Consider the following 24,468-nt stretch of genomic DNA (forward strand, 5'->3'; position numbering starts at 1 on the left):
AAGAAAGGTTATTTCCAACTAATCAGTGCCAGAGCAGAAATGTTTTATGATAAACACTAGAAGGGTTTATACACTAATAAATCTGTCTTTGTGTAAATCTTGTCAGATGGAGCTGATGGAAAATCCAACCCCCTCAAACTACATGGCATGCTGCCTAACCTGGTAAACCTCCTTCACATTTCAGATTCTCAGACCTTCTCAGGATCATGTCAAACAGTGGTCTGTAGCATTATTCTTGGTGATTTTATGTGAGTAAAAATGTGGTTAATAGGAGGTCCTACTGTAAAATGTCATTATTTTGGATGCTGGCCAATGAAGATGAGAATGCAACAGCAACAGCAGCAGCAGCAGCACCACATACATCTGGACTGCAGTGTGTATCTTCATGCTGCCAAGTGCATCTACTCATGCCTCAGAGCAAAATGGGACTCCACCCCAACTGTTGAGTAGAATTATATTTTTAGAACCATTTTGTGCTGTATTGTAAACTAGTCCCAATAAGAGTTGCCCAATGCTGGATAACTCTTCCCATTATGCCAGAGCAGTGGTGCCTTAAGCGGCAGCACCTGGCATATTTGCTAGTCAGCAAACAGCATGAGGCTCTTCTTGCTGATCTGTTCTATTTTTCTCTTACATTGTTTCAGTGTGAGTGTGCACTGCCAGTAAGTGCATGTGTGTGTCTTTGCAAGCAAGTTTATGCTGCTTTTTACAATCAGAACATGCCCTCTGCCCTGCTGAGTACACAGTAAACATACATTCAGCACTGTATTTAGGTTAATACAGTAGTCAAAGCAGACAAAGGGCAGTGATGAAGATAAGCCAAACGTCTATCCGTGATGTCACGAGTCTGTAAGTGGTGAAATCCAACACCACCAGCTGGTAGGAGTTGTGTTGGGGTGAAGACGGGTCCCCTAGCATCAGTGCAAGTCAAGGCACATAGCAGAAACCACCGCCTGGAGGTAAAGCCGCGCAGAGCTGGGTCTGTCGTGTTGGAGACCAGTCTAAGACAAGCAGCCGAGCTTTGACTCTCTATCCCCCACAGCAGCCGAGTCAACACTGCACCACGCCGACTAGCCGCTCTCCACGCTAACTTTTTTCTATGCAACTGTTGCGCGTCTCCACTTTGGATAGAAATATCCTGATCACTGCGCGCCGCAGAGCGCAAAGGATCTGAGAAGCTCAGGTTTGAACGCGCTGGAGAGATCTCTCCTCCGGACTGCTCTACAATGAGGAAACTCTGAGGTGGCATTGCTCCAACGTCCGCTTTACGCTTTCTTTGGCTGTTGCCAAAGGGTTAGCCCATGAGTAGGTATCCTCTTGAGTGTGATTCTGTTTTCACCCAGATCTCTGCTGCCTGGACAAATGCATACAAATGCATTTAGGAGCTCAACGGACAAGGAGTGGACACGTTTCCGCGGCAGCAACGTAAGTGGGCATTTGGTTAAATAGTATTCAGATATGAGGTTTACCTATGCGCATTTGCGCCATTGAGACTGTTCCCAGAACAGATTTTCATATAGCAACAGGGAGATTTATTTCTGTTCTGGTTTGTTGGCATCTTTCCCTGACAGGGGCGCCAACTGACTAAACAGAATCCCTCACTAGTAAGTTTTAGCCACCAAAACGTGAGACAGTGTTTTTATTCGATCAATATGATGAATGCATTGAGTTTAGTGTTGGAAGCATTGATCTTTATTATTATTGCTTTTCATTTTAGGATATTTTCAGTGAAATCCTTTTGTTTTTGTTGAATTTTCACGCTTTAGTTCTGCAGAATAATCATAGAACCAACTGTACAGCTGGACATATGCAGCTCATTCCCAAATGATAAGTGTACTTTTCTATGACTGCATGTTTTGCATATTTGACAGTGAACTTCTTTATTGCTGGTTGATCTTGATAAATGTGGCTGACAGCTCAGCAGTAGTAAGTGCAGAAGTCGTAGCTTTGAACTCCATAAGAACATGCAGCCTGAGCTCTCCAACATTCTAACATGAATACCATGTGAGCCACTGCTGAACCCCCTTTCTTTTTATTTATCTTTCACTCACATAGCTATGATAAGCCCAGAAGTAAACAGTCGAGCATGTAGAGAGAGGATGAATGAGAATGGCCTGGAAGCAATGGTGTTTACTCAGCATGTCAGTCGTGATAAATCATTGTTACACTGTGTGATGATATAAGCATCAGAGCAACTGTCAAGGACTCAGCATCTAACAGATTATTCAAACTCTAAGTGGATAGGCTTTAAATGGAGAAATATATGTATTTAGTGCCTTTAAACCTTCACATTCCTCATGGAAGTGTTTATTATTGACATCCTGCATGCAGGTTTTGTTGTCCTGCCACTTTCAGCTGGGGCTGTGGCCAGAAATGTGCACTGCTCCATAGGCAACTTAACAGGAAATGTATTTTCTTCTATCAGAAGTGAGTCCAAGTTGTCTGTATTCCATTAAGAAGCCCTTCCAGATAAGATCTAAAAAGAGCTGGCCACACAATGCATTCTGTTGTTCTCTGCAGATAGTGTTTGCTCGATGGAAAACAAAGTGGACCTGAAATCCTGAGAGGTCCTTTTTTTTTGGTCCTTGAGAGTGAAAATGAGAGCCTTATGGAAGGACTGAGTTGACTGAGAACAAGTGTGGCCTCCCTTGAATTCACTGGGAGAGTTAGTGTGTATGCATCAGTGGTTAACTGGTTCCTGAGCTCCAGACAATCACCCACTGTTGCAGGAATTGCTGCTCCATTGCTGGCAGTGGTTGGACTGTATAGCTGCAGAGACTCGCTTACTGTACACTTGACTGAGTGCATGCTGTCTCCATAACACTGGCTGGTAGTTCCCATAACAAGTTGATGATGCAATTTTGAGGAAGTGGAGATGGGCATTGCTTAGTTCACTTGAGGAGGTCAAGACTAATGGCTGATAAAAATGTCATTTATGATGTGTCAATTGAACCAAGTTGGTCTTATGGCTGCCTCAAGTCCACAGCACAAGTTAATTTCTTTTACATGATGACACACAATGATGTTTCCTTTGATGGTTTCATCCACTGTGTGTGCTGCATCTGTGCTTTAATGATTTGTGTGGTCAGTGCATCGTTGCTAAGGTGTTGGATACGTGGTTCCTCTGTTATTCTGAGGAGGACACCCTATTGGTAATGGGGCATAACACTTACAGAAAGAAGGCTAATACAGTCAGACTACCTTTGTATGAAGATGCAAATATCAACATACACTCTATTTGACTGTGAAGTAGACTGTGTGTACTGTGAAACTAATGAAGATAGAAGGGACAGTCTTTTCCATATGACATGTTCCTACTGTTCAAGTGTTGTTGTTGTTGTTACATGAATTACATGAACACTGTAGCTCACCACCACATATATGAATCATATTCAGGTGGTGAAGAAGAAGATTTAAAGAGCAGTTCACCCAAATTCAAAAGAACAATACTGTCCAATGTCCCATTTGTGGGTATCTAACCAGGCAGCTTTTTGAATGAGTTTGTCTCTGCTGAGATGCAACCGCCCCATTACAATGGAGGTGAGTGAAAGTTGTTCATGGAACTCAATCAACGTCTGACTTCTGAAAACCTCAGCAGCCAAGATTCTTAATAGAACAGCGTCCAGGTTACTCAGGATGACTTACAGACTTCATTGTGAATGTTTTCATCAGAAACTGTTTTCTCTCCCAGCAGAAAAATCCCCACAGGGAAGCCTGTTGATAGGCAAAGTACTGCCTTGGTAGAAAAATCACTTTATTCTTTTTGTCATTGTTTGTGTAAAGTAATGATCATAGCTGTGAAACTGGCAAAAAATGAGACAATATTTTGATGGTTTCAATAATGTAGGTAACGTCAGAGTATTCCCACCTGTCGGCCTGCTTAGCCTTGAAAAATAATGCATGGTGGGATCACAGCTGCCCACCTCTTTGTGGGAGTATACTCACCTTCTCCACACCAGTGGCTGTAGAGATTCTGGCCTGTCTGTGTGAGTGAGCGTATTTAACCCTCCTAACATCTGCATGTCCCCCGCAGCAGGAAAAGGGCAAACCAATAAAGGCCAGTGGAAGTTTACTCACAGCCCTTTGTCTGCTCGCTGTCTTGTGGACTAAGTCAATCTTTACTCTGGTCTGCAGTGACCTCTTGACTCCAGTCACCTTTCTGAGTGAGCACAAACATGCACCACGCTCAGCTCTTTGTTAGAGAAGAAGCATCTGGACATGACAGACTGGTCTTAGAAAATGAGGTTTTTTGATTTAATCAAAGTGATTGTTGACCCTGTTTGTGCTCTGTGTTCTATAAAGGCTGCTGGTATTTATTTTCATATGTTTTGGAAATGTTCTCCAGTGGCCAGATTCTGGGAAATGGGCGCCTCTAACCTCCCCGATATGTTTGAGATTAGCATGCCTCATTCTTCCGTTGTATTCTGTTTAAATGCTCTGTCCAAGCTGGACTTGACACTGATCACAAAGAGAGTGCTATTAACTGGGCTTACTGCAGCAACAAATTGATTGCTACGTGCTGGAAGCCGCCCCATTCACTCTCCTTTCGAGTGTGGGTCCTAATGTATCTCATCACCATGTACTTAGAGATATTCACAGCTCATGTTCTTGTGGGCTGTTTTTGTTTGTTTTTTTGCTTCCCTCTTGTTACCTGTTGCATACTGATTGTGTACATTATTGTTACTCATTTTGAGATGCACTTTTTTCCCTCATTGTTACATGTTATTAAACAAATGACAATGAAATAAAAAAAATGATCTCAAAAAGAAGAAAATTAGCTTTAGATTTAGATTTAGATTTAGATTTGTCTTCATCTGTTGCTTGGGGGTAGTTTGGAAATGAATCAGATCTGGCCTCAAGCCTTGGACATAAAGGAACATCAAGTAGGCGACTGAAACTTGGAAACTTGTTGACCTGCTAATTTTTGGCTGATGGCCATTTGGACGTGAGAAGAAGACAAGCCCACTTAGTGCTTCCATAATGAAGTAATTATGATCAGGATACAGGTGCTAAAGTTGAAACACGGCCAGCAGGAACAGACATTGGCCGTGGATCTGTTGGTTGTTCGTGTCCAGTAATGTGCTGGTTTAGGCTGAGGAACAAAAAGCGTGCAGGAACAGAACACCTGATGAGCAAGAAACTCAGATATTTCCATTGCGTGAAATATCAGCTTCCTCTCAGTATGTGAACAATGTGTGTGTGTGTGTGTGTGTGTGTGTGTGTGTGTGTGTTTTTGTGTGATGCTGGTTCTTAACATAATGGGATACTGCATATATGACGGATGTAATTTTTCATTTCTGTGATTTATTTCTCTCCCAGTCTGACGTCTTGGCAAATTGACATCCCTTATGAGCCTAAGCACAGTTCCTTAGAGCACTGTGTCAATTCATGTGCTGGAGTTATTGCTTTCCCTCTGTTTTGAACTTCACTCCATTTAAAACTCGGGCTCAACTGAGCCACATTTTTCCCAAGGGGACAAATAACAGTGGAGGTTAGGCAAATGCTCCAAGGTCAAGCTCTATAAACCTCAATTTTCTGAGTAATGGCTCTTGTGTGGAGTCCTTCTAAAGAATACTAAATCTACTGTTGTGATATTCTGAAAGAAACAATCTCTTCAAAGTCAACGGAAGGGATGGAATCAGATGGGGCAGTCAAGGGGTTTGTTTAGATGGTCCAACATGTCCTTACAAATTAAAGAACCTTTCCGCTAAAGGCAAAGGAGCTGCTGTTGGCTTTGTACATGATTTTTACCCCACACAGATCAACAGCACTTCAAGAAGTTAAACATTTCAGACTTGTTTTGGTGAATTAAGAGTTTTGCATGCTTTGTAGCTACTAATGGATTTGATAAGTGGCCTTAGACACGTAAACAGTATACTGTGAATGACTCTGCTCAGAGTTGCCCCCTGACAGACACCAATGATGAACGTAAGAAAATTGTTTCCCTTTCATGAGGATTGTAAACAGAACTTAAATGAGCTTGCTCCTATTTACCAAGCCAAATTGAGAGCCCCATTTGCCTCTCTCAGCCTTTTGCACAGTTGAATGAGCCATTGTTAGGGATCCAAGCTAATTTTGAGGGGAGAAAGGCAAGATCTGTTACTTCTGGAATGATTCATTGCATAGGGGAGTTTTAAGTTGTGATTATTTATAGTCTTGACGTGACACCCACTTCCCACATGGTGGTATTTCCCTTAGTCAACAGAGTAGTGTTTGGGGAGCTTTGTCTTGCTTTCAGCAGTCTTTTCCATTAACTGCAAGGACTGGAAAGCATGTCATAGTGTGCTGTCACTTAGACAGGGATTTACCTCAGGATTTAATAAAGGAACAGTCAAACTGGTAGCTCTGGATATGAATCCAACTCTTACAAAAGCTTTCACAAAGGTAATGTCAAAGGAAATAAGTATTGTACAGTTGAACCGACTGATGCTGAAACAAAAGCATGACAAATGGCAGGATTAAGATAATAGAAAATTCCCACCACATTTACGTCACTGTAGATGTACTGAAAGGATGACCTGAGCCTCAGGGATGCCTTAAATAGCTCTGACCAGGGAGACTGTGTGACAGACTGGCAGAAAAGGGCTGTCTGAATCAGCATCAGATGGCCCCACTTGACACTCCAAAAGGGAATGTTAAGTGTTACATTTAGTTTTTTTTTTTTGTTTTGTTTTTTGGTCTACTTTTAAACCCTGCCAACTTTTAAGCAGGAGCAGCTACTCGTTGGCCTCATGAACGTCAGTTTTATCCTCTCTCAGCAGATGAATGATTGTAATCATATATTCCCCTTTGTTTTCCTCTGTTGCTTTTTCCGGCTTTGGGGATAAGTTTGTGTTCCCGGCTGTGGAATGTCGCACCACTTTCCCGATGGGGAACAGGTGACAGGCACAACTCATCGTGTTTCTGCTTAGAGTCTTTTTCTCTTCAGCCCTCTCTCGTTGGCTCCCCTGTCAATTACTTTTTCTCTTTCTCTTTCTTTTGCTGAACTCTGCAGGGCCACATTGCTCCGGGAAAACAAACATGGGTGCCTGTCTGTGGCTTTCCGTCAAACAGATCCACATAAACACCAGTAGCCTCTTTGCCAGGTCAATGAAGGCCATGAAGGAGAGATGTTTGTAAGACAGCTACCATGCTGCTGGTAGCCATCACACTCACACAACAATCCCTGAAGGTTTAAGGTGTGACAGCAGACTATGATTGATAGCACTCTTTTTGGTAGTCTTACGTAACTGCATATGAGAATAGCAGGATGACTGTCTCCCTGTGTCTTTTGTGCAGGCACCACACTGTGCTGAAAATCATCGCACTAGTTGCCAGAAGCCACTTGAAGTTGTGTCAGCAGCTGTTACTATGTGCATGGTTGTCGATGTGATTGATTCTCAGTGAACACACAGACCTGTGCTTTGAAGCTCTACATGATGAATGTTCTGCCCATGTCCGGGGTTGTAGTTGTAGGAGAAACGAGATGACATGACTTAACTGCTGTAACGCTTGGACCACTGTTAAAAACCTGAAGAGCATTTCATTGGTAGGATAGTGAAGCTGTATATCAGGGATGACACATGTTCTGCCATCCTTGCTGTTGTTTTAGAGACACATTTGAAAGATTTCACGGTGAAACTGGGAATAAAGACTGAAAACATGTGGGTGTAGTTGTGCATAGTGGTCTGTGTAATCCCTGGATTCTCAGTGTGTGCTTTCTTGAGCCAAAAAACAAGCAAGCAAACAAAACAACTTTACACTCCACGTGCTTTTTAGTAGACACGACTATCTCCAATATTTTATTTTTTACAGCTAAATTGAGTTTACCAAATATCCATTAAATCTGTGTACAATTTTGAGTAATTGTGTGTATTAACAGGAGTGGTGCTGTATTCTTAACAGAAAACAAGAAGAGGACAGGAAGAAAACACAATGAATAACTAGACCATAACCTGTATGTGAAATTTCATCTGAACAAGGAAAAACAAATGTCAGTGCAATGTGTAAATGCACACTCCTCTTGGTTCCTTTGCATTTCTGTGGCCTTATACTGATTGTAGATAGTAAGTGCTGCCCTCTAGCTACATGGTGGGCAGTGCCATCTAGAGGTGGGGTCAGTGAAGGTCAAATGAATCTATCTCCGGTCACTGTATGCAGTATGAGTAACATTGGTCCAAATATCTCATTGTGTGTTTGGTACTGTCTGAATTGGTACTGTGGAATATAAGTTCAATTATGTGTTTATTTCAATTGTAAGTGTAAATTTCACAAACAAGATCTTGTGTATGATGAGATTTTCACAAGAGTGTATGAAGCTTGTGCATTGCTATATGACGACAGAATATTGAGTTTGATCACTGTCATCATGCACATGGTATTTGTGGCTTTTCAGAATATAAAGCAGATCATTTTCTCCTGTTTACCAAACAAGCCTGGCTTGGGAAGTGAAGATCCACGAAACAAAGTGCTCTTTACAAGTTGGAAAAATGAATCTCAAAAGGCAGGCGTGACACTTCTCTCTCCAAATCTTAGCTGGAGCTTCTCCCTCTTTGTGGTCATAACTTTGTTGAGGCATGCTTCCATGAACAGCTTTAAATTGTTATTTACTAACTATGCTTTTGAGACAAACCCATCAATGTCTGGAAACAATAAAACATGGCACAAGAAAGGCTCCCTGCATGACTATATTTTCAGAAATAAAAATGTAAAAGTTTAATGCCTTCGGAGTCAGGTTGCCTTTTAAGGGACTCATAGGTTTCTTTTTTACATGTTCCAACTACTAATTTCAACCCGATATTGACTAGGCCAGTAAGTAACGATTATTGTCATCATCATTTAATGTAGTCTATTTTCCTGATCAATCGGGTAATTGTTAAGTCTACAAAATGAAAAGAAAATACTAAAAAACTCCTTGTTATATATCCCTTTCACATTGCACAGGGTACAATGTACACACCAGAATTCATTAGTTAATCTGTACAGCTGTGAAGTGGTTTTATATATATATATATATATATATGTGTGTGTGTGTGTGTGTGTGTGTGTGTGTGTGTGTGTGTATATGTATATATAACGTATGAATATTTTCGGTGAGGCCAAGGATGACGACATACTGTTATTGGCTGGCAGGTATATATTAAAATCGCATCAAGCAGGACACATCAAACAGACTTCCAGCCAACTCACAGTAGTTAACGGGTTTCCTTTAGGTGCTGGTGAAACTAATTTAACAGTAAACATGAGTTAAATTAATCTGAAGCACAGCTAATTCATTTCCAAAGTGGTCATTGTAGAGATCAGTGATACACCATGAGCTGCCAAAGTGACATAACAGGTGTTGAGGAAATACTGCGGGGTTTGGAGGTATTGGTCGCCAAAGGCTTATTGGGACAACTTCTGACATATGAATGACAGTAATAATGAAAAGAAATACTGTATACTAAACTGTTTTATCTTCAATACGCTGAGTGACCTATTACAGGTGGTAATGCCTAGGAATATATTTGAAATGTGCCGCGAGAGGGCGAGGCTTTGCCATAATGTTTCTCATTGACCATTTTAGTTTCTAAGCTAACGCTAGTAAGCTAGCTAACATGAAGTTAGACATTTCTGGCAAAGTGAGCTGTCTCAGTGTCTGATGTAATGTGTCTGTAAATTTGTCTGCAGATGCTGCCATGGCTAACATTTTGACAACTTCACATATATACAGCATTGACACTAACTTTAGGTTTATTTTAGTGAAGAAAGGTCATCTAATGTTGGTCCTGTTAATTTACAGTTCGTCGCGAGACTTACCGTTAGCTTATATTGTTGTACGGACCTTTCACGTTTAATGACCTAAAGTTATGGCTGCCACGGTCAGGTCTTCTCTTAATGCCATTTCATTCTCTTGTCATACACTGAGAGGAGATACAAATCTGTGTTATAGGTGGTCACAGGTAACAGATTTAATGGCCGTATCCGTTTCATTTTTAAGGATTGATGTGATGTACAAACAGAAGTGTAGCAAGGTTATAGATAAAGCTGTTTTAGTGCCAGGGTCCTTGTATTATACTGACTGGTTCAATGGCATGGTTTACTGAAGTGCCTAAATTGAACATAGTCATAATATAATGCTATTAATTACACCTGTGTGTTGACAGGACACTACAAGTCAAAATGACCACTGTGAGAAAAGTTAATTCCTCCTTATAGCTCCTGCTCATATCCTTAGTTCATATCTTGACCGGCCATTTCTATACTTTCCACACACAATGCCTACTTGTACTGTTGCAGGAAATATTTCCAACCTCCGTTCACTGTCTTTACTTAATTATCTACTGCTGATTATAATATGCTGATGTTGTATGTGACTTATAATCAGTGTATCACTTCAATTTCACTGGCAGATAACTACTGTGCAGTGGCATACCAGTGACTTGTCCCTCTTTTTCTGTTGTCATATGTTGATTCTTAGTGGTATGCAACTTTCATTATAGGGATGTTGCTGTTGTTTCATTGGCTTATGGGGCAAGAAAACAGTTTGACACACCTCCACTGCCATATACCACTGGCAGATCTGCTGGTGGAACAACAGTGGGGTGTATGCAAGTAAAAAAGTTGACTTACCGAAAGCTGCAGTGAAGTGATATAAACTAGAATATGAGTGGCATGTCCTTAGCCACTTTTCAAGTGCCACAAGACAGTAAAACAGCAGTGCCATACGAAAGCGACAGTGATGCACCACTCAGAATCAACACAGCAAGAGTGGTATACCATCAGTCGATCGATCTCAGCATCAGTCACTGTCACTCTAGGCTGATCTCTGATTTCAGACAGACTCTTTCTCCTTATGTCAGCAGGGTAAGGCTTGACTCATAATGGTCAATGCCTGAATGGAAAGAGAGCCAGGTTATCGTCTGTGGTGTTTTTCTCAGACTTACCACAATTTTGATTGAGACAAAATGAGCAGTTTTTTTCTGTTGAGCTGACTGAGTGTTTGTTGAGTGTTGGTTCATTTGTGTCCTGTGACTACACTCAGTATCTAGTCAGGATATAAACTTTCCTTTGAAAGTGTTTCATACACACTGAAACCTCACATGCATCTTTATGATAAATAACAACTTATCATTTACCAGGATTGTAACTGCATGGGAAGGATTTGTAAAGTGGTTAGCAGTCTTGCCTCCTGGAAAGAAGCATTAGACATTAATTTCCAGCCCTGCTCCTCTATTTGTATAGTCATCATGCTCCTTTCTCCCTTGTATTTGCTTTGGTGTCATCCCGGAGTTCTGGTTTTCATCCCAGGCTGCAACACTCACTTCGACGCGACTTAGACACTCTAAATTAGTCACAAATGTTGAAGTGTTTGTTTATGTCTGTATTTGCCCTGTGTTGGACTGGCAACATACTGCTCAAAAATAGGAAGTGGACATACTGAACAAAGAATTAATCTTAGTTAGCTTGATACAATCAGTAATTGGATTGTCTACATTGCCTACATTTGTATGGTTCATTAGGTTGCTGTTAAAATGATCTAATCTGTTGTTAATTTCTCCCTCCAGGTGGAACTTTATCCTGCTCCTGTCAGTATGCTCAGCAGTACTCTCTGGAGAAGAAGACTACCTAGCTCAAGGTAAACAACAGAACTCTTAAGGCATACCTAAATGTTAGCATTTACATAATTACTGACACACTTTTTGTATGAAGGCCTTTCCCTTGTTCTTTTCTCATCTTTGTGAACTTGTTCCTCTGACATTCGATCATTCAACCATATATACATGGACAGGGTTGCAAATAGTGACTGATTTTTGTCTCCCCACATGAATGGATGAATGATAGACAAGTGATGATATATATTCGCTGTTGTTCATGTAGTTACATAATAAAGTGGATAGTATATCAACTAGACTTCATTGTCCACGTTAAATACAGTGTCTTTGTCAATTTTAGGATCATGATATTAGAGTTTCAGCCGTTAGCTATAATGATTCAATCGCACTACTGACTCCGTTTGTAGCACTTCAACCATAGCCGGCTTCATGTTACCTGACATAAAAATCATCATCATTCAAGTGAGTTCCATGTTTGGAGTTGTACAGATTCAAGATATCTGGAAAATAGAACTCTGTTATCAGATTTATACTCTGTGGATAATGTGAGTTAAAGTTCCAGAAGCAGCAGAAGCAGGATTAGTGCATCTCTCTGCAGTGAAATACACTACCTTTTTGGGGGAAAAAAAACCATTTTTGCAGGGAAATATTTAAAGTAAAAACATGTAATGTGACAACAATTCAACTGAATTTTTGTTGTTTTATATTTCATCCTGGAGCAACTATATATATGGACAGTGGCTGCAAACAGGAGGTCTTCTTTCATTGCTCTTCCTCTCATTTTTAACCTTCTCCCTCAACATGTCTGCTCTTGCTCTCTGGGCCACAGCATGCATGTAGAAGCAGCCTAAATAGCCTCGCAACCTTAGCTTCCTCCTCATTTACCCGTCTCTTTTCCTCTCATTGCTCTCATCTCTCTGGTCCATCAGTGAAGGCTCTAAACATTTCACATGCAAACATAGTCTGACGTACATGCTAAGAAGAGCCCTCTGGGAAAGTACACCAATCAAAGAGGAAGAGGAAATCTCAGGTAAATGGGTAGCAGGTATTGGCAACTCTGCTTCAGATAGCCAGATGCTGGATAAGGTGATATCCATCTGTTTTGTTTTTTGTTCATTTTTTGTTTTTCAAAGTAAGGATGAAAGGAGTTGATGGTGAGAAGTGTAGATGTTAGGAGTTGACTAGATAGCAGAGTAGATTTTTTCATCAGGGTTCTGTAGAATCAGTACAGCTTCTGCCTGGATCAGACTACATGAATCTGGCCCAATTTTAAGACGATTTTGTTGTGGCCGACCAATTACCCGCATCATGGCTGATCGTGAACAACAATGGGGCGCCTATACCCATGTAGTGTGACATGCTAAACGACCCCAAGACATCCACATGACAAGACTGGCATGTCAGAATTTTTATTTTTCGACACGCCAAGTTTGACATCTCTCGTGACGAGGAATAAATGGGCCAAAGTTTACATTTTTCTTGCATTTGCATGTAATGGTCTAGCGCTTCACTCACCTGATGACATCTGAACTTGTGTGTGATCGTGAAATAAGACATGCTGTGATTGGTTGGAATCATATATGGAGTCTTGCCAGTCACCTGGCCAAGACACACAAGTGTTTAGGGTGCTGTGATTGTTATCTGACACGGGGACCATCATTAAAGACAAAAAATTCATGTGGTCTGATTTTGACATCAGTTTCTTTATAGCCTTTGGGACATTCACTGGACCACTGCCAGAAATAGGTTAACACATAGTGTACATGTACACTTAAGTTAAGATTGACCTCAGGATGCATCCTCACATGTGCATTTTCCACTGCCCCTTGCAGAGAGGAAACAATAGCCCTTAAGGAAGACCAAGATCAATTCATCATAATGAGAGGAGGAGGAATGCACACAGAGTGCTAGAGCAGCTTGTCTTCACATATGAGACAGGTTAATTGGAATCTGGGCTGACATTTCCTTGGGCTAAGAATGTGAAGAACATCTCAGCGTGCTTAGATCACCTGCAGATAGATTCCCTACCTGGGCTACAGGACTGAAAATCCTGCAAAACCGCATCCATGTCTATGTATGTAGTCTATGTCTTATTTCTGTTTCTCACACTTTCCCTCTTTGGCTCTGTTGCCTTCTCTCTCGACCTCCCTCCAAAGCACTGTAGCAGAGAAAGAATTCTTCTCTTTTCTGAACAGACGCGTCTATAGCAGCAACAATACTAGTAGACTACTCCTGCTCTATGACGAGTTCTGCAGTAGCCACACTCTATAAAATTATGTTAAAACTCTTTAAAATGAATGTCACAGCTTGTTTTTCGCAGATCTAGAAATCCACACCTGTAGACTGAGGCCACACATTCTGAGGTCTGCATACCAACTATAGTGTTGCTCTGGTATTTCCAGAATGTGAACTTTTCAGAAGTAATAACAGGATTTATTTACCAATACTTACTGCTGAAAAAAGAAAGCATGTATGCTTAAGTCTTCAAGAAAGTCTCCATCTTGCTGCTGTTGACAGAAGTTTTAAGTTATTGGCAGTTTGATTTGATCAAACTGCCAAAAGGTTGTACATGTGCAGCTCGTCTGAAATAGACATGTTGTAGCTTTGATGAGTTTTTTTTTTTTTTGGCCATCTGATTTCTTTACCGTTGTGATCCCACAATGCTCTTAGTAAGAAAGCAGCCTTTCAAATCCCCTTTAACAGGTAATATAAATAATAGAAGACAAGGGTGCAGTTCAAAGCTTTGGTCTGTAGATGCAGATCACGGGATAGGTTTGTGCATTCAGTTCCCCTTCAGTAATACAGCATCAAATAACCTCTCTTTGAGAGCTGGCTCCTGAAAAACAGAGGAGGAGTTCCTTCAAAGGAAGGTAGTGTCTCTGGATTAGCAATGAAAATACCTCAAACTGCCCCTGAGATCTGCCCATCAACATAGTTAGATGCACTCACACACATGCACACAAACACACAGGCTTAAGAAGCTTCCCAATTCTTAGGCTTGTATATCGCTGCTGCCTCGGTCTGCTAGCACACTCACAGATGCACACACTCATTGAGGTTGTATTTCCTTCTCTTTTTCTCACAAGTGCACGCACACAGAGACATACAGGTCAGGACAGCTTCTGAAATGGCTGACCCGTCTGCAATGCCGTAGACATTTACAATCACAATTTGTGTCAGGTATTCTTGTTCCCATTTGTCATATTAATAAGACTACTAGACTTTAGACTTCATTGTCCCAGAGGGAAATTTGTTTTCATGGCCAGTTCAACACAGAAACACACAGATAATAATAATAATATCATTTTTATCATTACTGGCTGTTCAGTCCTGACATCTGTGACACATGTGACACTTTGCCCTAAAGGTTAGTGATCTGTCTGTTGCGCTTTACTTAAAGCCCAAACTGCACACAATACCCTCTAAATAATGTTTAAGTGCTTTTGCCTGGCTGTGCCTCACTGTCAGAATAGTTAACATAAATTCTTTGAAGAATTACCTGTGGGCAAGGGAAAAGAATGACAGGAGCATTTGGAGGAAAGCTGCTCTCATGAATCTCTGTTGACAGATTGATTCAAAAAGGCTGTGTGGACTGGTTTCCTGTATCCTAGTTTGGCCCCATCCCTCACTAGTCCCCTCCAGTCATCTGGGACACAGCTGCCTTTCTGGTACTTAATCCAAAAGAAAAATCAGGAGTGGTCATGAGCATCATGGGAGACAGTTGTACGGGTATAATGTCTGACCAGTGACTTTGTTCTTTCTCAGTCATGTCACTTGAGGACAGGTTATGTAATGTTCCACATTTATTTGCATTTGTAGCAAAGCCATATTTTTCTTGAATTAAAATTAGCAGCCAGGGAGGAAGAATGAGCAAGTATTTTTTTTGTTTGTGATGGTTTGATGTTTCTCAATGATCATTGTAATCTGACACATAGTTAAAGGTATACTATTCAGGATTTTCCTAAAAAAACAAACAAAACAAAACTATGTATAGAATCATGCAAAACTAATTCCTCTCAATCATCACATGCATATTTCTTCATAGGGATCTTGCCCTGTATTTTCTTATTGTTTGCTGTGTTTAGGTAGGACTTGAACTTGGCACTTCACAGTTGAATGATATATGCTTGCTTTGACTGCTGGACCTGTCCAAATAAATAAATAAATACAATCTCCAGTCTTCTAATGAAATCAGTGGGTACATTGCCATCTGCCATTACAATCCAAACTTATTGTATTATTGTGTTTCTTAAAAAAGGAGAAAGCTCAAGTCAACATCAAGTCCATAAAGACTGCCTCACTTATTTTTTTTTCTTTTATTCCAATATGGTTTCATATATTTAAAGTTGTATTGGTCAATTTATCTGGTAAGAAATTGTCAGGTTTCACAAAATGAATACCTTAAAAAAGTTTTTAGAAACTAATTAGTGAAAGCCTACCTGCTTTGTGATTCAGTCCCAGCATGTTAAACATACCATTGTCTCCTCTGTCCTTCAGGAGTGGATATCCTCTTTCGATTGGGGCTTACAGCTCAAAGCAATGCAGACAATCCCTACGAGAGGACACGCTCACCTTCGACTACTTACACCACTGTTCCCTCACCTTTGAACCTTCCTGTTTCCGGATATGGGGTACTACTCGACTCAAACTCCCTCTATGAGGCTCCAGCGGGCAGTCTCTTCCCACCAGAGATTGGCGAAGAGTTTTCTGTTGTGATTAGCCTAAGCTCCTGGCGAGCAAACAATGCTTTTCTTTTTAGTGTCAAAGATGGCAGGGACAGGCTGCGTTTTGGCATTCAGCTGCTGCCACGCAGAGTGGTGGTGTACACCGCTGAAAAAGCCCCCATCTACTTCACCTACAACTGGCAGGATGGGCGCCAGCACCCTTTTGCTATTGGCGTTCGTGCACGCTCAGTGTCCTTCTATGCAGATTGTGGGGCAGTGCAGCAGCGGGAACAGACTCTGGGGAGATCTCAGACACTGGGGGATTCCGGGGGTCTCTTCACTCTGGGGAGGATGAACTCCAAAGCGGCACCATTCAGTGGTCGAGTCTGCCAACTCGATATCTATCCCTCAGCCCAAGCTGCCGCTCACTACTGCAATTACCTTAAAACACAGTGCCGGCTGGCCGACACTTACCGATTGCCTTTACCACACGCTGGTTTGGATATTGAGGCAAATAACCCTCCGTCTGACTCCATAGTAAAGTCCTTTGTTGGAGCAACCGCGACCCGTCATACCCTAATAAAAACCACAGCAGCTTTCAATCTGTCCCCTGGTAGTTTGGTCACACAGTACTCAACTCTGAGCCCATCAGTACAACCTCACAGGGGGGATGAGAGCCACATTTCCACATTGGATTCCCTCGCTCATTCCACCACATCCTTGCTTCAGCCTGACAGCCCTACCTTAACCACTCTGGGTGGACAAGCAGTTCTGGATCTCGCTCATAGCACAACTGTCACCACTACGAAAAATGTGTTGGGAAAAGGGAGTAGCCCCGAGGGGGACACTGATCACTCTGAAAACAGTACAGAGGAAGAGAGCAGCTCTGGGAACCTGCAGAGTCCAGATGCCACCACCGGTTTGATTTCTGCAGCCAGGCAAAGTCGAGTGAAGGAAGGACTCAGGAACAACTCCATCACCAGCTCCAGGGACTTTGTGGCCCAAGAGACTTATCAGCTTGTGGAGACTCATCTGAGAGCCAATGGCACCACTTTGTACCGGGAGAATCAAGTGGACACCTCAGAACAGCATGATCTGGATGGCAGCTATGATGATATAGACATGGGAGGATATGATTATGGATATGAAGAGCCAGACTTCTTATATGACTATGAATATGGTTTCCGTGGCCCCAAAGGAGAGCCAGGTCCTCTGGTAAGTGGCTGAATTTCTGAATGACAAGCAGAGTTATCAGTGTTTATGGAGGTGTTCAAAGAGCTGACACACGTCAGTGCATTGCTGTACATGATCATGAGGAAAATACAAGGCAATCAAAGCTAATTTATGGCTACTATTTGAATGTTATGTAAAATGTGGCTTTCTTACATACACCCAGGATATATGTAAAGATATTTGGGGAGGGCGGTGTCATGATTAAGAAGTGATGACATGTCCAAGCACTGTTCTTTTTTCATGTATCTACAAGTTGTTAAAACAACATGCGTTCCCTAGCTGAAACACTGCCAGCTGCTTTTGCTCTTAGGTTAGAGAGGATAAGTCACCTGACGGTTGGAGGTATAGAGCGGCAAGAAAAATTAGCTGTCCAACCAACCTTATGATGTAATCAGGTTGTCTCTGAATTGGCTTTTATAGCTCAGATTTTCAGGTATTGTTTATGTTTCCATTACTGAGATGTGTCAGGTTCTTCTGTCTCAACTCCTCAAACCTAGGAGAGTATGTAATGATGTAAGATGTCTCGACTCATCCACAAGTTTCCATAGTACTCCCTCAGTTGCAAAGTGCCTGCAGGTTTGTCGGTGGGACACAGCTTTGCCAGCTCTGAGCTGTTGTAACTTATCTTCACTCTTAACGTCTGAGACCCTGAGCACACTGTACTGTTGTATTACGAGCCTGAATGAGTCTAAACCGCAGGCCATTTTTCAGTAGCACACAATTTGGCAAAAAAATGGATGAATAAGCTGTTATCTTAAAACTGTATGTCTTGGCTGCTCTGACCACTTTGATTCAGGCCTGTTTTGAATGTTGGGTCAGCTGAAGGTCAGTGGCTCACTCACTGACCTTCAGCTGCCTCTTCGTTAAAGCATGAAAACAAGCTGGTTTACTTCTTCATTGGAAGTATTTCACATTTTGCACCCACATAACCAGACAATACAGAGGCATGTGTACAGGCTACCTCTGGCCTCAGTAGATGCTCCATGATCAGTAATTTGTGTTTAGGCACATTTACTTAATATTTACTTTGCTCTTGTGCTACATAACTTACAGCAAGTTATTTATTTATTTTTAATCTGTCATTGAAATAAACAAAACCTGCATTTTAGAATTTTTTTTTGTTCTCTTGGACACACTAGAGAAACAATGATACCAATATGGATGTTGCTCACATGTCAATACTGACTCCGACAACTGGATCAGGTATCAGCGACAATGGGATGATCTAGTATTGGATACCATTATATTAATAAATAAAATAGGTCTGGATGAAACAAAGTACCCACTGACATTACAATTACTTTCAGAGTAGAAGTGCTAATATGATAGGTTGTCAGTCAGAGTGAAAAAGCCTAACTAAACCTTTTATGCCAGATGAAACTGCATTTTTTTCACTTGAGCCCAATGTGTGTACAGATGTACCAACAGGGACTTTTGTGAATTGTCAGATGGAACCTGATTGGATCAGGGTTGACTATATGTGATTATGACCGTGCCTCAGAGTAAATCTGAACACTTCAAAAGGAGGGTGGAAGTGTGGACTTCAATCAGTCATCACCTCCTTAATGCATTTCTCTTCTTGGTAATGTCTTACCAATTGACCACATTGGGCAACAATGCAGTGGGTATTGTGATTCAAAGTTATTGTCACACAATGCAGCAAGTTCAAAAGATGATTCATTCTACCCTTTAACTGACTTCTTGAATCGTCTCCATTGGGAAAGATTTGACCCTTCTCTTGGCAGCACAGCCGAAAATTATCCTTTTATTGCATGAATGCCTCGGTTTCATTTAGGCCCTGTTGTTGTGGCGATGGCAGTGGTGTACTCACAGTTTCCATGTGTCTGTGTGTGGGAGTTAGAAGAACAAACAGCTGTTTCTTTATTCGTATCTCCCTCTGTGCCCACCTACTGCTCTGATGGGGATAAGGATGCTCCAGAACACCCCATAATAATCTCTTGCCATAGCAACTATTTAGAATAGTAAGTACACCAAAACAACAAACAACAAATGATTTGCTCTTCTGTTTCCTCATCCTTTAAGTTTATTCAAAATCCCCTTTAGCAATAATAACTTACTTCACTGAACTCAGCTGACCTTTCTTTGAGAAACTTAAGTAATCCATTCTGTTTGTTTTGTTTTTGTGCCGTTTGAATATTTATATCAGATAGCCTCTTTGAAAGGCATTTTCTTGTCATAGATATTAGACCAAGCCAATCAGTAAGGAAGATATCTGTTTTCACTGCAGAGCAGAACTGACACGCCAGTGCATTTTTAAGGAGCCGTAGACAAAATATGCTGGCAGCAATTACTCAGCAGCATGAGTTATGGATGGAATGGCCAATACAAAAACTTTCTTTATCCCCAGAGGCAAGTGTTAATATATTGCAGTGAAAGGCGATATCCTATGCTCTTTAAAGTCTGGAACCAGCTACTGAAAATGAGAAATTTTGTCTCACATCCTTCAACAATAAGAAAACGCAATGTCACAAGTGCACCCAGCAGAGCAAGTGGGCCCTCAACCTCATTCGGTTCCAAAGATATGGAGATAATGTATGTCTGTCTCATACAATTTAGACATCAGAAGAGGTACCAAGAATCAAGTTTGAGCTCTCAGTTTTTTAAATTTAACTTTTTTTTCCTCTTTGGTAAGACTTTGATAATCAGCCAATTAAAAGCCATCTAGTAAGACATTTACTGAGAAAAGGTTTACAGGCCTGATGTACATGATAAAATTATAGATTTGTTTCTAACCAAATACTAAAAGAAACATTTGGCTCAATGAGGTTTTGCACCAGAACATGACATGCAGTTGTTCCATATGTTTCATGCTATGCTTTTCCATAATAAAGGATTATGTAAATCCCATAGCATGACCAAAGGCTGGTGGTTCATTCTTATCTTGAAAATGTAACTCGACCCCTCTGCTCAGAGCTTTCCTATTAGAACTTTTAGTAGGAAAACTTGGCTCTTTTCTCTGAACTTCATAGGTCTTACGTAAATATAGCACATACTCATCATTGCTGAGGCCTGGACAGTGAACTGCATGTTATTGCTTGCCATTTATATACCCCATCTCTCTTTTCTTCATCTCTTTCACCCTCTCTCTCTCTCTCTCTCTCTCTCCAACATTCCCATCTTTCTCTCCCTGTCCCCCTGTCTCTCTGATTTAGGGTCCTCCTGGTCCCCCTGGTTTACCTGGTCCTCCAGGAAAAAGAGGTTCACGGGTGAGTAACTTGAGCAAAGGTGATGGTACACTACCTCATATGTCTTTTTTTCTCTTTGTGCAGTATACTAGAAAACTCCTTTATATAGTGAGGGCTGTACTGAGATTTTTAGTTGCTAGACTGATCCTAGATAATATGAACATAAACACCTTATGGGAGGTCATAAAAGGAAAACAGAAAAGAAAAAAAAAGCTGCTGGCCTCTATAAGGAGCCATCATAGCCAAGAAAGTATTGTGGTTTGATCACTGAGTCGCTATGAAGATGTTAAGGTCAGGTTGTTTTGGTCTTTAGGGAAGTGGACTTGCTAATCAATAGCACTGTGTTTTGCCTGCATTTACCATCACACTCCAGCTGCAACTGTTAAGAGGTGTTGACAGACATGTTTGTGGCTATCTTGATTAAATTCAGGAACAAGTCTTGCTTTGGAAAGGCTCATGACAATTAGATTCACTTTGAGGGGGCAGGCAGCATTGTTTACTTGTCTGCACTTTGGAGCATCAAGGTTGAGTGACCAAACTGTTCCAGATGCAACTAGCTGCAGCAGCAGCGTCCGTGGCGGCGGCACAGGCTGAGTTCCCACTCTGATCTTGAGACTACACTTTATGCAACTGCCACGGCTGTCATGATGCAATGCTGCGATAATGCCACAGGCCCTGGAGGCATCTTTAAACAGATCATAACACATTTGCTAAATTGATGTGGTATGTGTTAGAGGGAAGGTGTATAAATAGTCCACACTTGGTCTTTGTAGAAGTTCCACCCTGCAGAGCAACATCATCATAGCTAATTTAAGTCAGGGAATGTAAATATCTGTAGCACATCAGTGCCTGATTACGTGAAGACAGTTTTGAACACCTGTTTTCGAACCACATCAGACAATTCTTAAATGTCCAAATAATTACTTGTGACAAATCTCTGCTTATTTACACGGGGAAATGTGGTTAGTAAATGTTTATGTACATGGGTGGGGTTGTTTCTCTCTACATGCATTGTATATGCACCTGTACATGTCTGTGGTTGGTTTGTGAGTTCATAGTCAGGTGTATACATGAGTTCAAAGTAACATTTTCTCATTTGCTTTATTTTCTCTTATTGCGAAGATTTAGACCAGCTGTTAAAGCTTTGAAACAGCGCAGGGAGCTTTGTTGGTGGTGGCGTGTTGTTTAAGGGACCAATGAGACAGTGAAAGATGATCCAGGAAGTTGAGGTAAAAGTTGAGACAGGTTGAGCATTTTTTCCTGTGTCAATGGACTGGCCCCATTCAAATGAATGAGAGGGCGGTGCTTTTTTCACGCAGGGTTGAAGTTGGTCTGAATGTGGCCTTATGTTATCCTGTATTTTAATAGAGAACGTGACAGGCAGACTAGAAGGCAGATAGACTGGAAGACAGACTAGTAGACAATAAGACATTAACCCCATAGGCTGAGTCATGAAGTAGCGATACAGGGAGGCTTGGAATCATTATGTGGTGGGAAGCTAAGGGCAGTATGCGGTACAGAGGTTGAGTCTCTGCAGACTTAGGACAAAGCAGCACTTATTTTGGTGCCTCTAATTGTTAACGTTATCAGACTTACACAGGACTTATGAATCCGGGCACACCATTTGTTGTGGGTATTTATTGTGGAAACAGACCAATTTACTTTAGAGTTTGTTTTATTCAAAGCATTCCCTGAAGGTGATAGTTTAAGTATTGAGGAGGTGATTGATACTGCAAACATGTGTTTTAGGAAGGAAAAGGCTGCAGTCAAGTTTTATATTTCTGTTTAGTCTTTTTGCAAACAAGCAACTTTTTTTATTGTTGTGCATTTCCTGGCCAAATACATATCAGGTACAGTAATGCCCAAAGTGATTGGTTAATTTTGAATTAGAGGTGGGTCTAAGTAAAACATTTTGTAAGTTAAAATTGAAGTCTCTTTTGTCACATTTGATCCAACATTTGCTAAAACTTTGAACCAAATGTTGACTTTAAGAGTTGACTTTGTATTTTTGGATTTTCTACGGTCAACATGCTCTTGTGGAATCCAGGCATAGACTACTGATGTTAAAAATGAGAGAGAGAGAGGGAGATCCTTCCTCTTGGCTCTTGGTTGTAGTGCAGAGAATGTCTTGCCTGCAAGCAGCAGGGTTACAGATGTATAGGAATGTAGTTTATTCTTGGTGTGTGTGTGTGTGTGTGTGTGTGTGTGTGTGTGTGTGTGTGTGTGTGCGCGCATCGGAAGGTGCACATCTAGCTGTAGGTACACATCTGCATGTATGATTGTACATTCATTGCACATGTGCGATGTTCAAGGAATGAAATTTCAGTGGTGCATTGAGAACAAAGGTGATACAATAAAAATATCTGTGTTTATCGTAAGCATGTATGGTATGTGCAATTCTGATGTAACATTTTGTTACCAGGACAACCCCGGTCATCTGATAACTGAGGGAGGTATCTCACTATGGGAGGCCCCCTCTGTCATGCTCAATCACAGAAGCTCCATGATCACTATGTCTGTCACAGGATAGGCCAATCATCTGAATGACAGATGTTGGCCCAGCTCCCTTTATAACAACCTGTGCCCCCAAACACCGTATTCTCAAGTATTTCTTCCTCATGCCCAAATATATGCAAGCCAGGCGGTGCGGTGAGATACCTCATGGTAACCAAATGTTCTCTTTTGAACCTTGGTATTTCACTGTGGGAGATGTGGCCCCCTCCTGAATTGCCTTTTCTGAAGCCCACAGTACCTTGACCCAGGAAGATCCACAACATGTAGCCCCCCCATGGACAAATACACAACTGCGATGAACCCACACTAAGGGCTGAGTGCACCAATGAAGGTGCCTTGACGTCAAGGCAGTAAAACCGAATAAATGTGTGCGGGCATGTCCAGCTTACAGCACCAGAGATATCACTCACATGCCAAGTTTTAAAAGCCAGTCACTCAGGATGTGTGTGACTGAGCCTGACCTGTGACATGAAGTCCCCGCACAACCCTAGCAGTGAGGGCTGGCTGCAAAAGAGCTGCACTGGTCCTGCCATTTGTAGCTTGCTGGGCCAATATGGGGTGATGGGAGTAGATGGAGACTTTTGTGTTCTCTTTGCAGCCAACAGCAGAGAAATTGGGATGTGTTGCTCATAATGTTGCCCTCCACATCTTTGTGTTACTGGCGTTAGAGTAAAGGAAATAGTAGTTAGTTGATAAAACTCCAGTACCTGCCTAGCCCTCTGCCTGCATGTTATTGCAGCCACATAGTAAAGCACATTGTTTTTGCAAAAACATTTATCACAGTAATGACAGTATTGCAAAATGCATATTGTGGTAGAACATGACAGCGGAGATGGTGACAGAACCATTACCCTAGTGGGAACATGGACAGCAACCAGTAAGCTTTGGCTTTGCAAAAACACTGGACTCAATGATGCAGACCGGTAGACATGTGGGATAGGTGTGAGGGTACAAAAAAAGACAAAAATTTATTTAACAAGTCTCTTTAACCAACGGCGAACTGAGCTGAACAGGAAAACACAACTGGGGGTAGAGGCAGAGCAGGACATTAGACGTGGCTGGCTGGCAGGCACTGAAAGAAAGAAAACACTAAGGGAAGTCCAAAAGCCAAAACAAAATCCAACATAAGCGCAGTCCTGGTGAATTAGGCTAGATTCAACTATTTAAAGATTGTCCAATAGATACTCACAAGGAGATAAATGGCAACCAGAGTTGAAGAAAACGAACTTACTGGGAACATGCGTTGCACCTATTGAGAACAGGGGCTTGGTGGTCCAT

At 41.5% G+C, this 24,468-nt stretch overlaps 1 protein-coding gene across 1 annotated transcript in view; it reads left to right on the forward strand.

The window, feature by feature from the left end:
- Positions 1 to 1,337: 1,337 nt before the first annotated feature.
- Positions 1,338 to 24,468, forward strand: part of col24a1 (collagen type XXIV alpha 1 chain) — an 84,694-nt gene continuing 61,563 nt past the window's right edge. The window contains exons 1-4 of the mRNA XM_076727297.1: positions 1,338 to 1,425; positions 11,526 to 11,596; positions 16,071 to 17,452; positions 20,644 to 20,697. Coding sequence (XP_076583412.1) covers positions 1,373 to 1,425; positions 11,526 to 11,596; positions 16,071 to 17,452; positions 20,644 to 20,697 — 1,560 coding nt within the window. The 5' untranslated portion in view covers positions 1,338 to 1,372. The remainder of the gene's footprint in view (positions 1,426 to 11,525; positions 11,597 to 16,070; positions 17,453 to 20,643; positions 20,698 to 24,468) is intronic.

Source organism: Chaetodon auriga, chromosome 3 (assembly GCF_051107435.1).
Source record: "Chaetodon auriga isolate fChaAug3 chromosome 3, fChaAug3.hap1, whole genome shotgun sequence".
Classification (NCBI taxonomy): Eukaryota; Metazoa; Chordata; class Actinopteri; order Chaetodontiformes; family Chaetodontidae; genus Chaetodon; species Chaetodon auriga.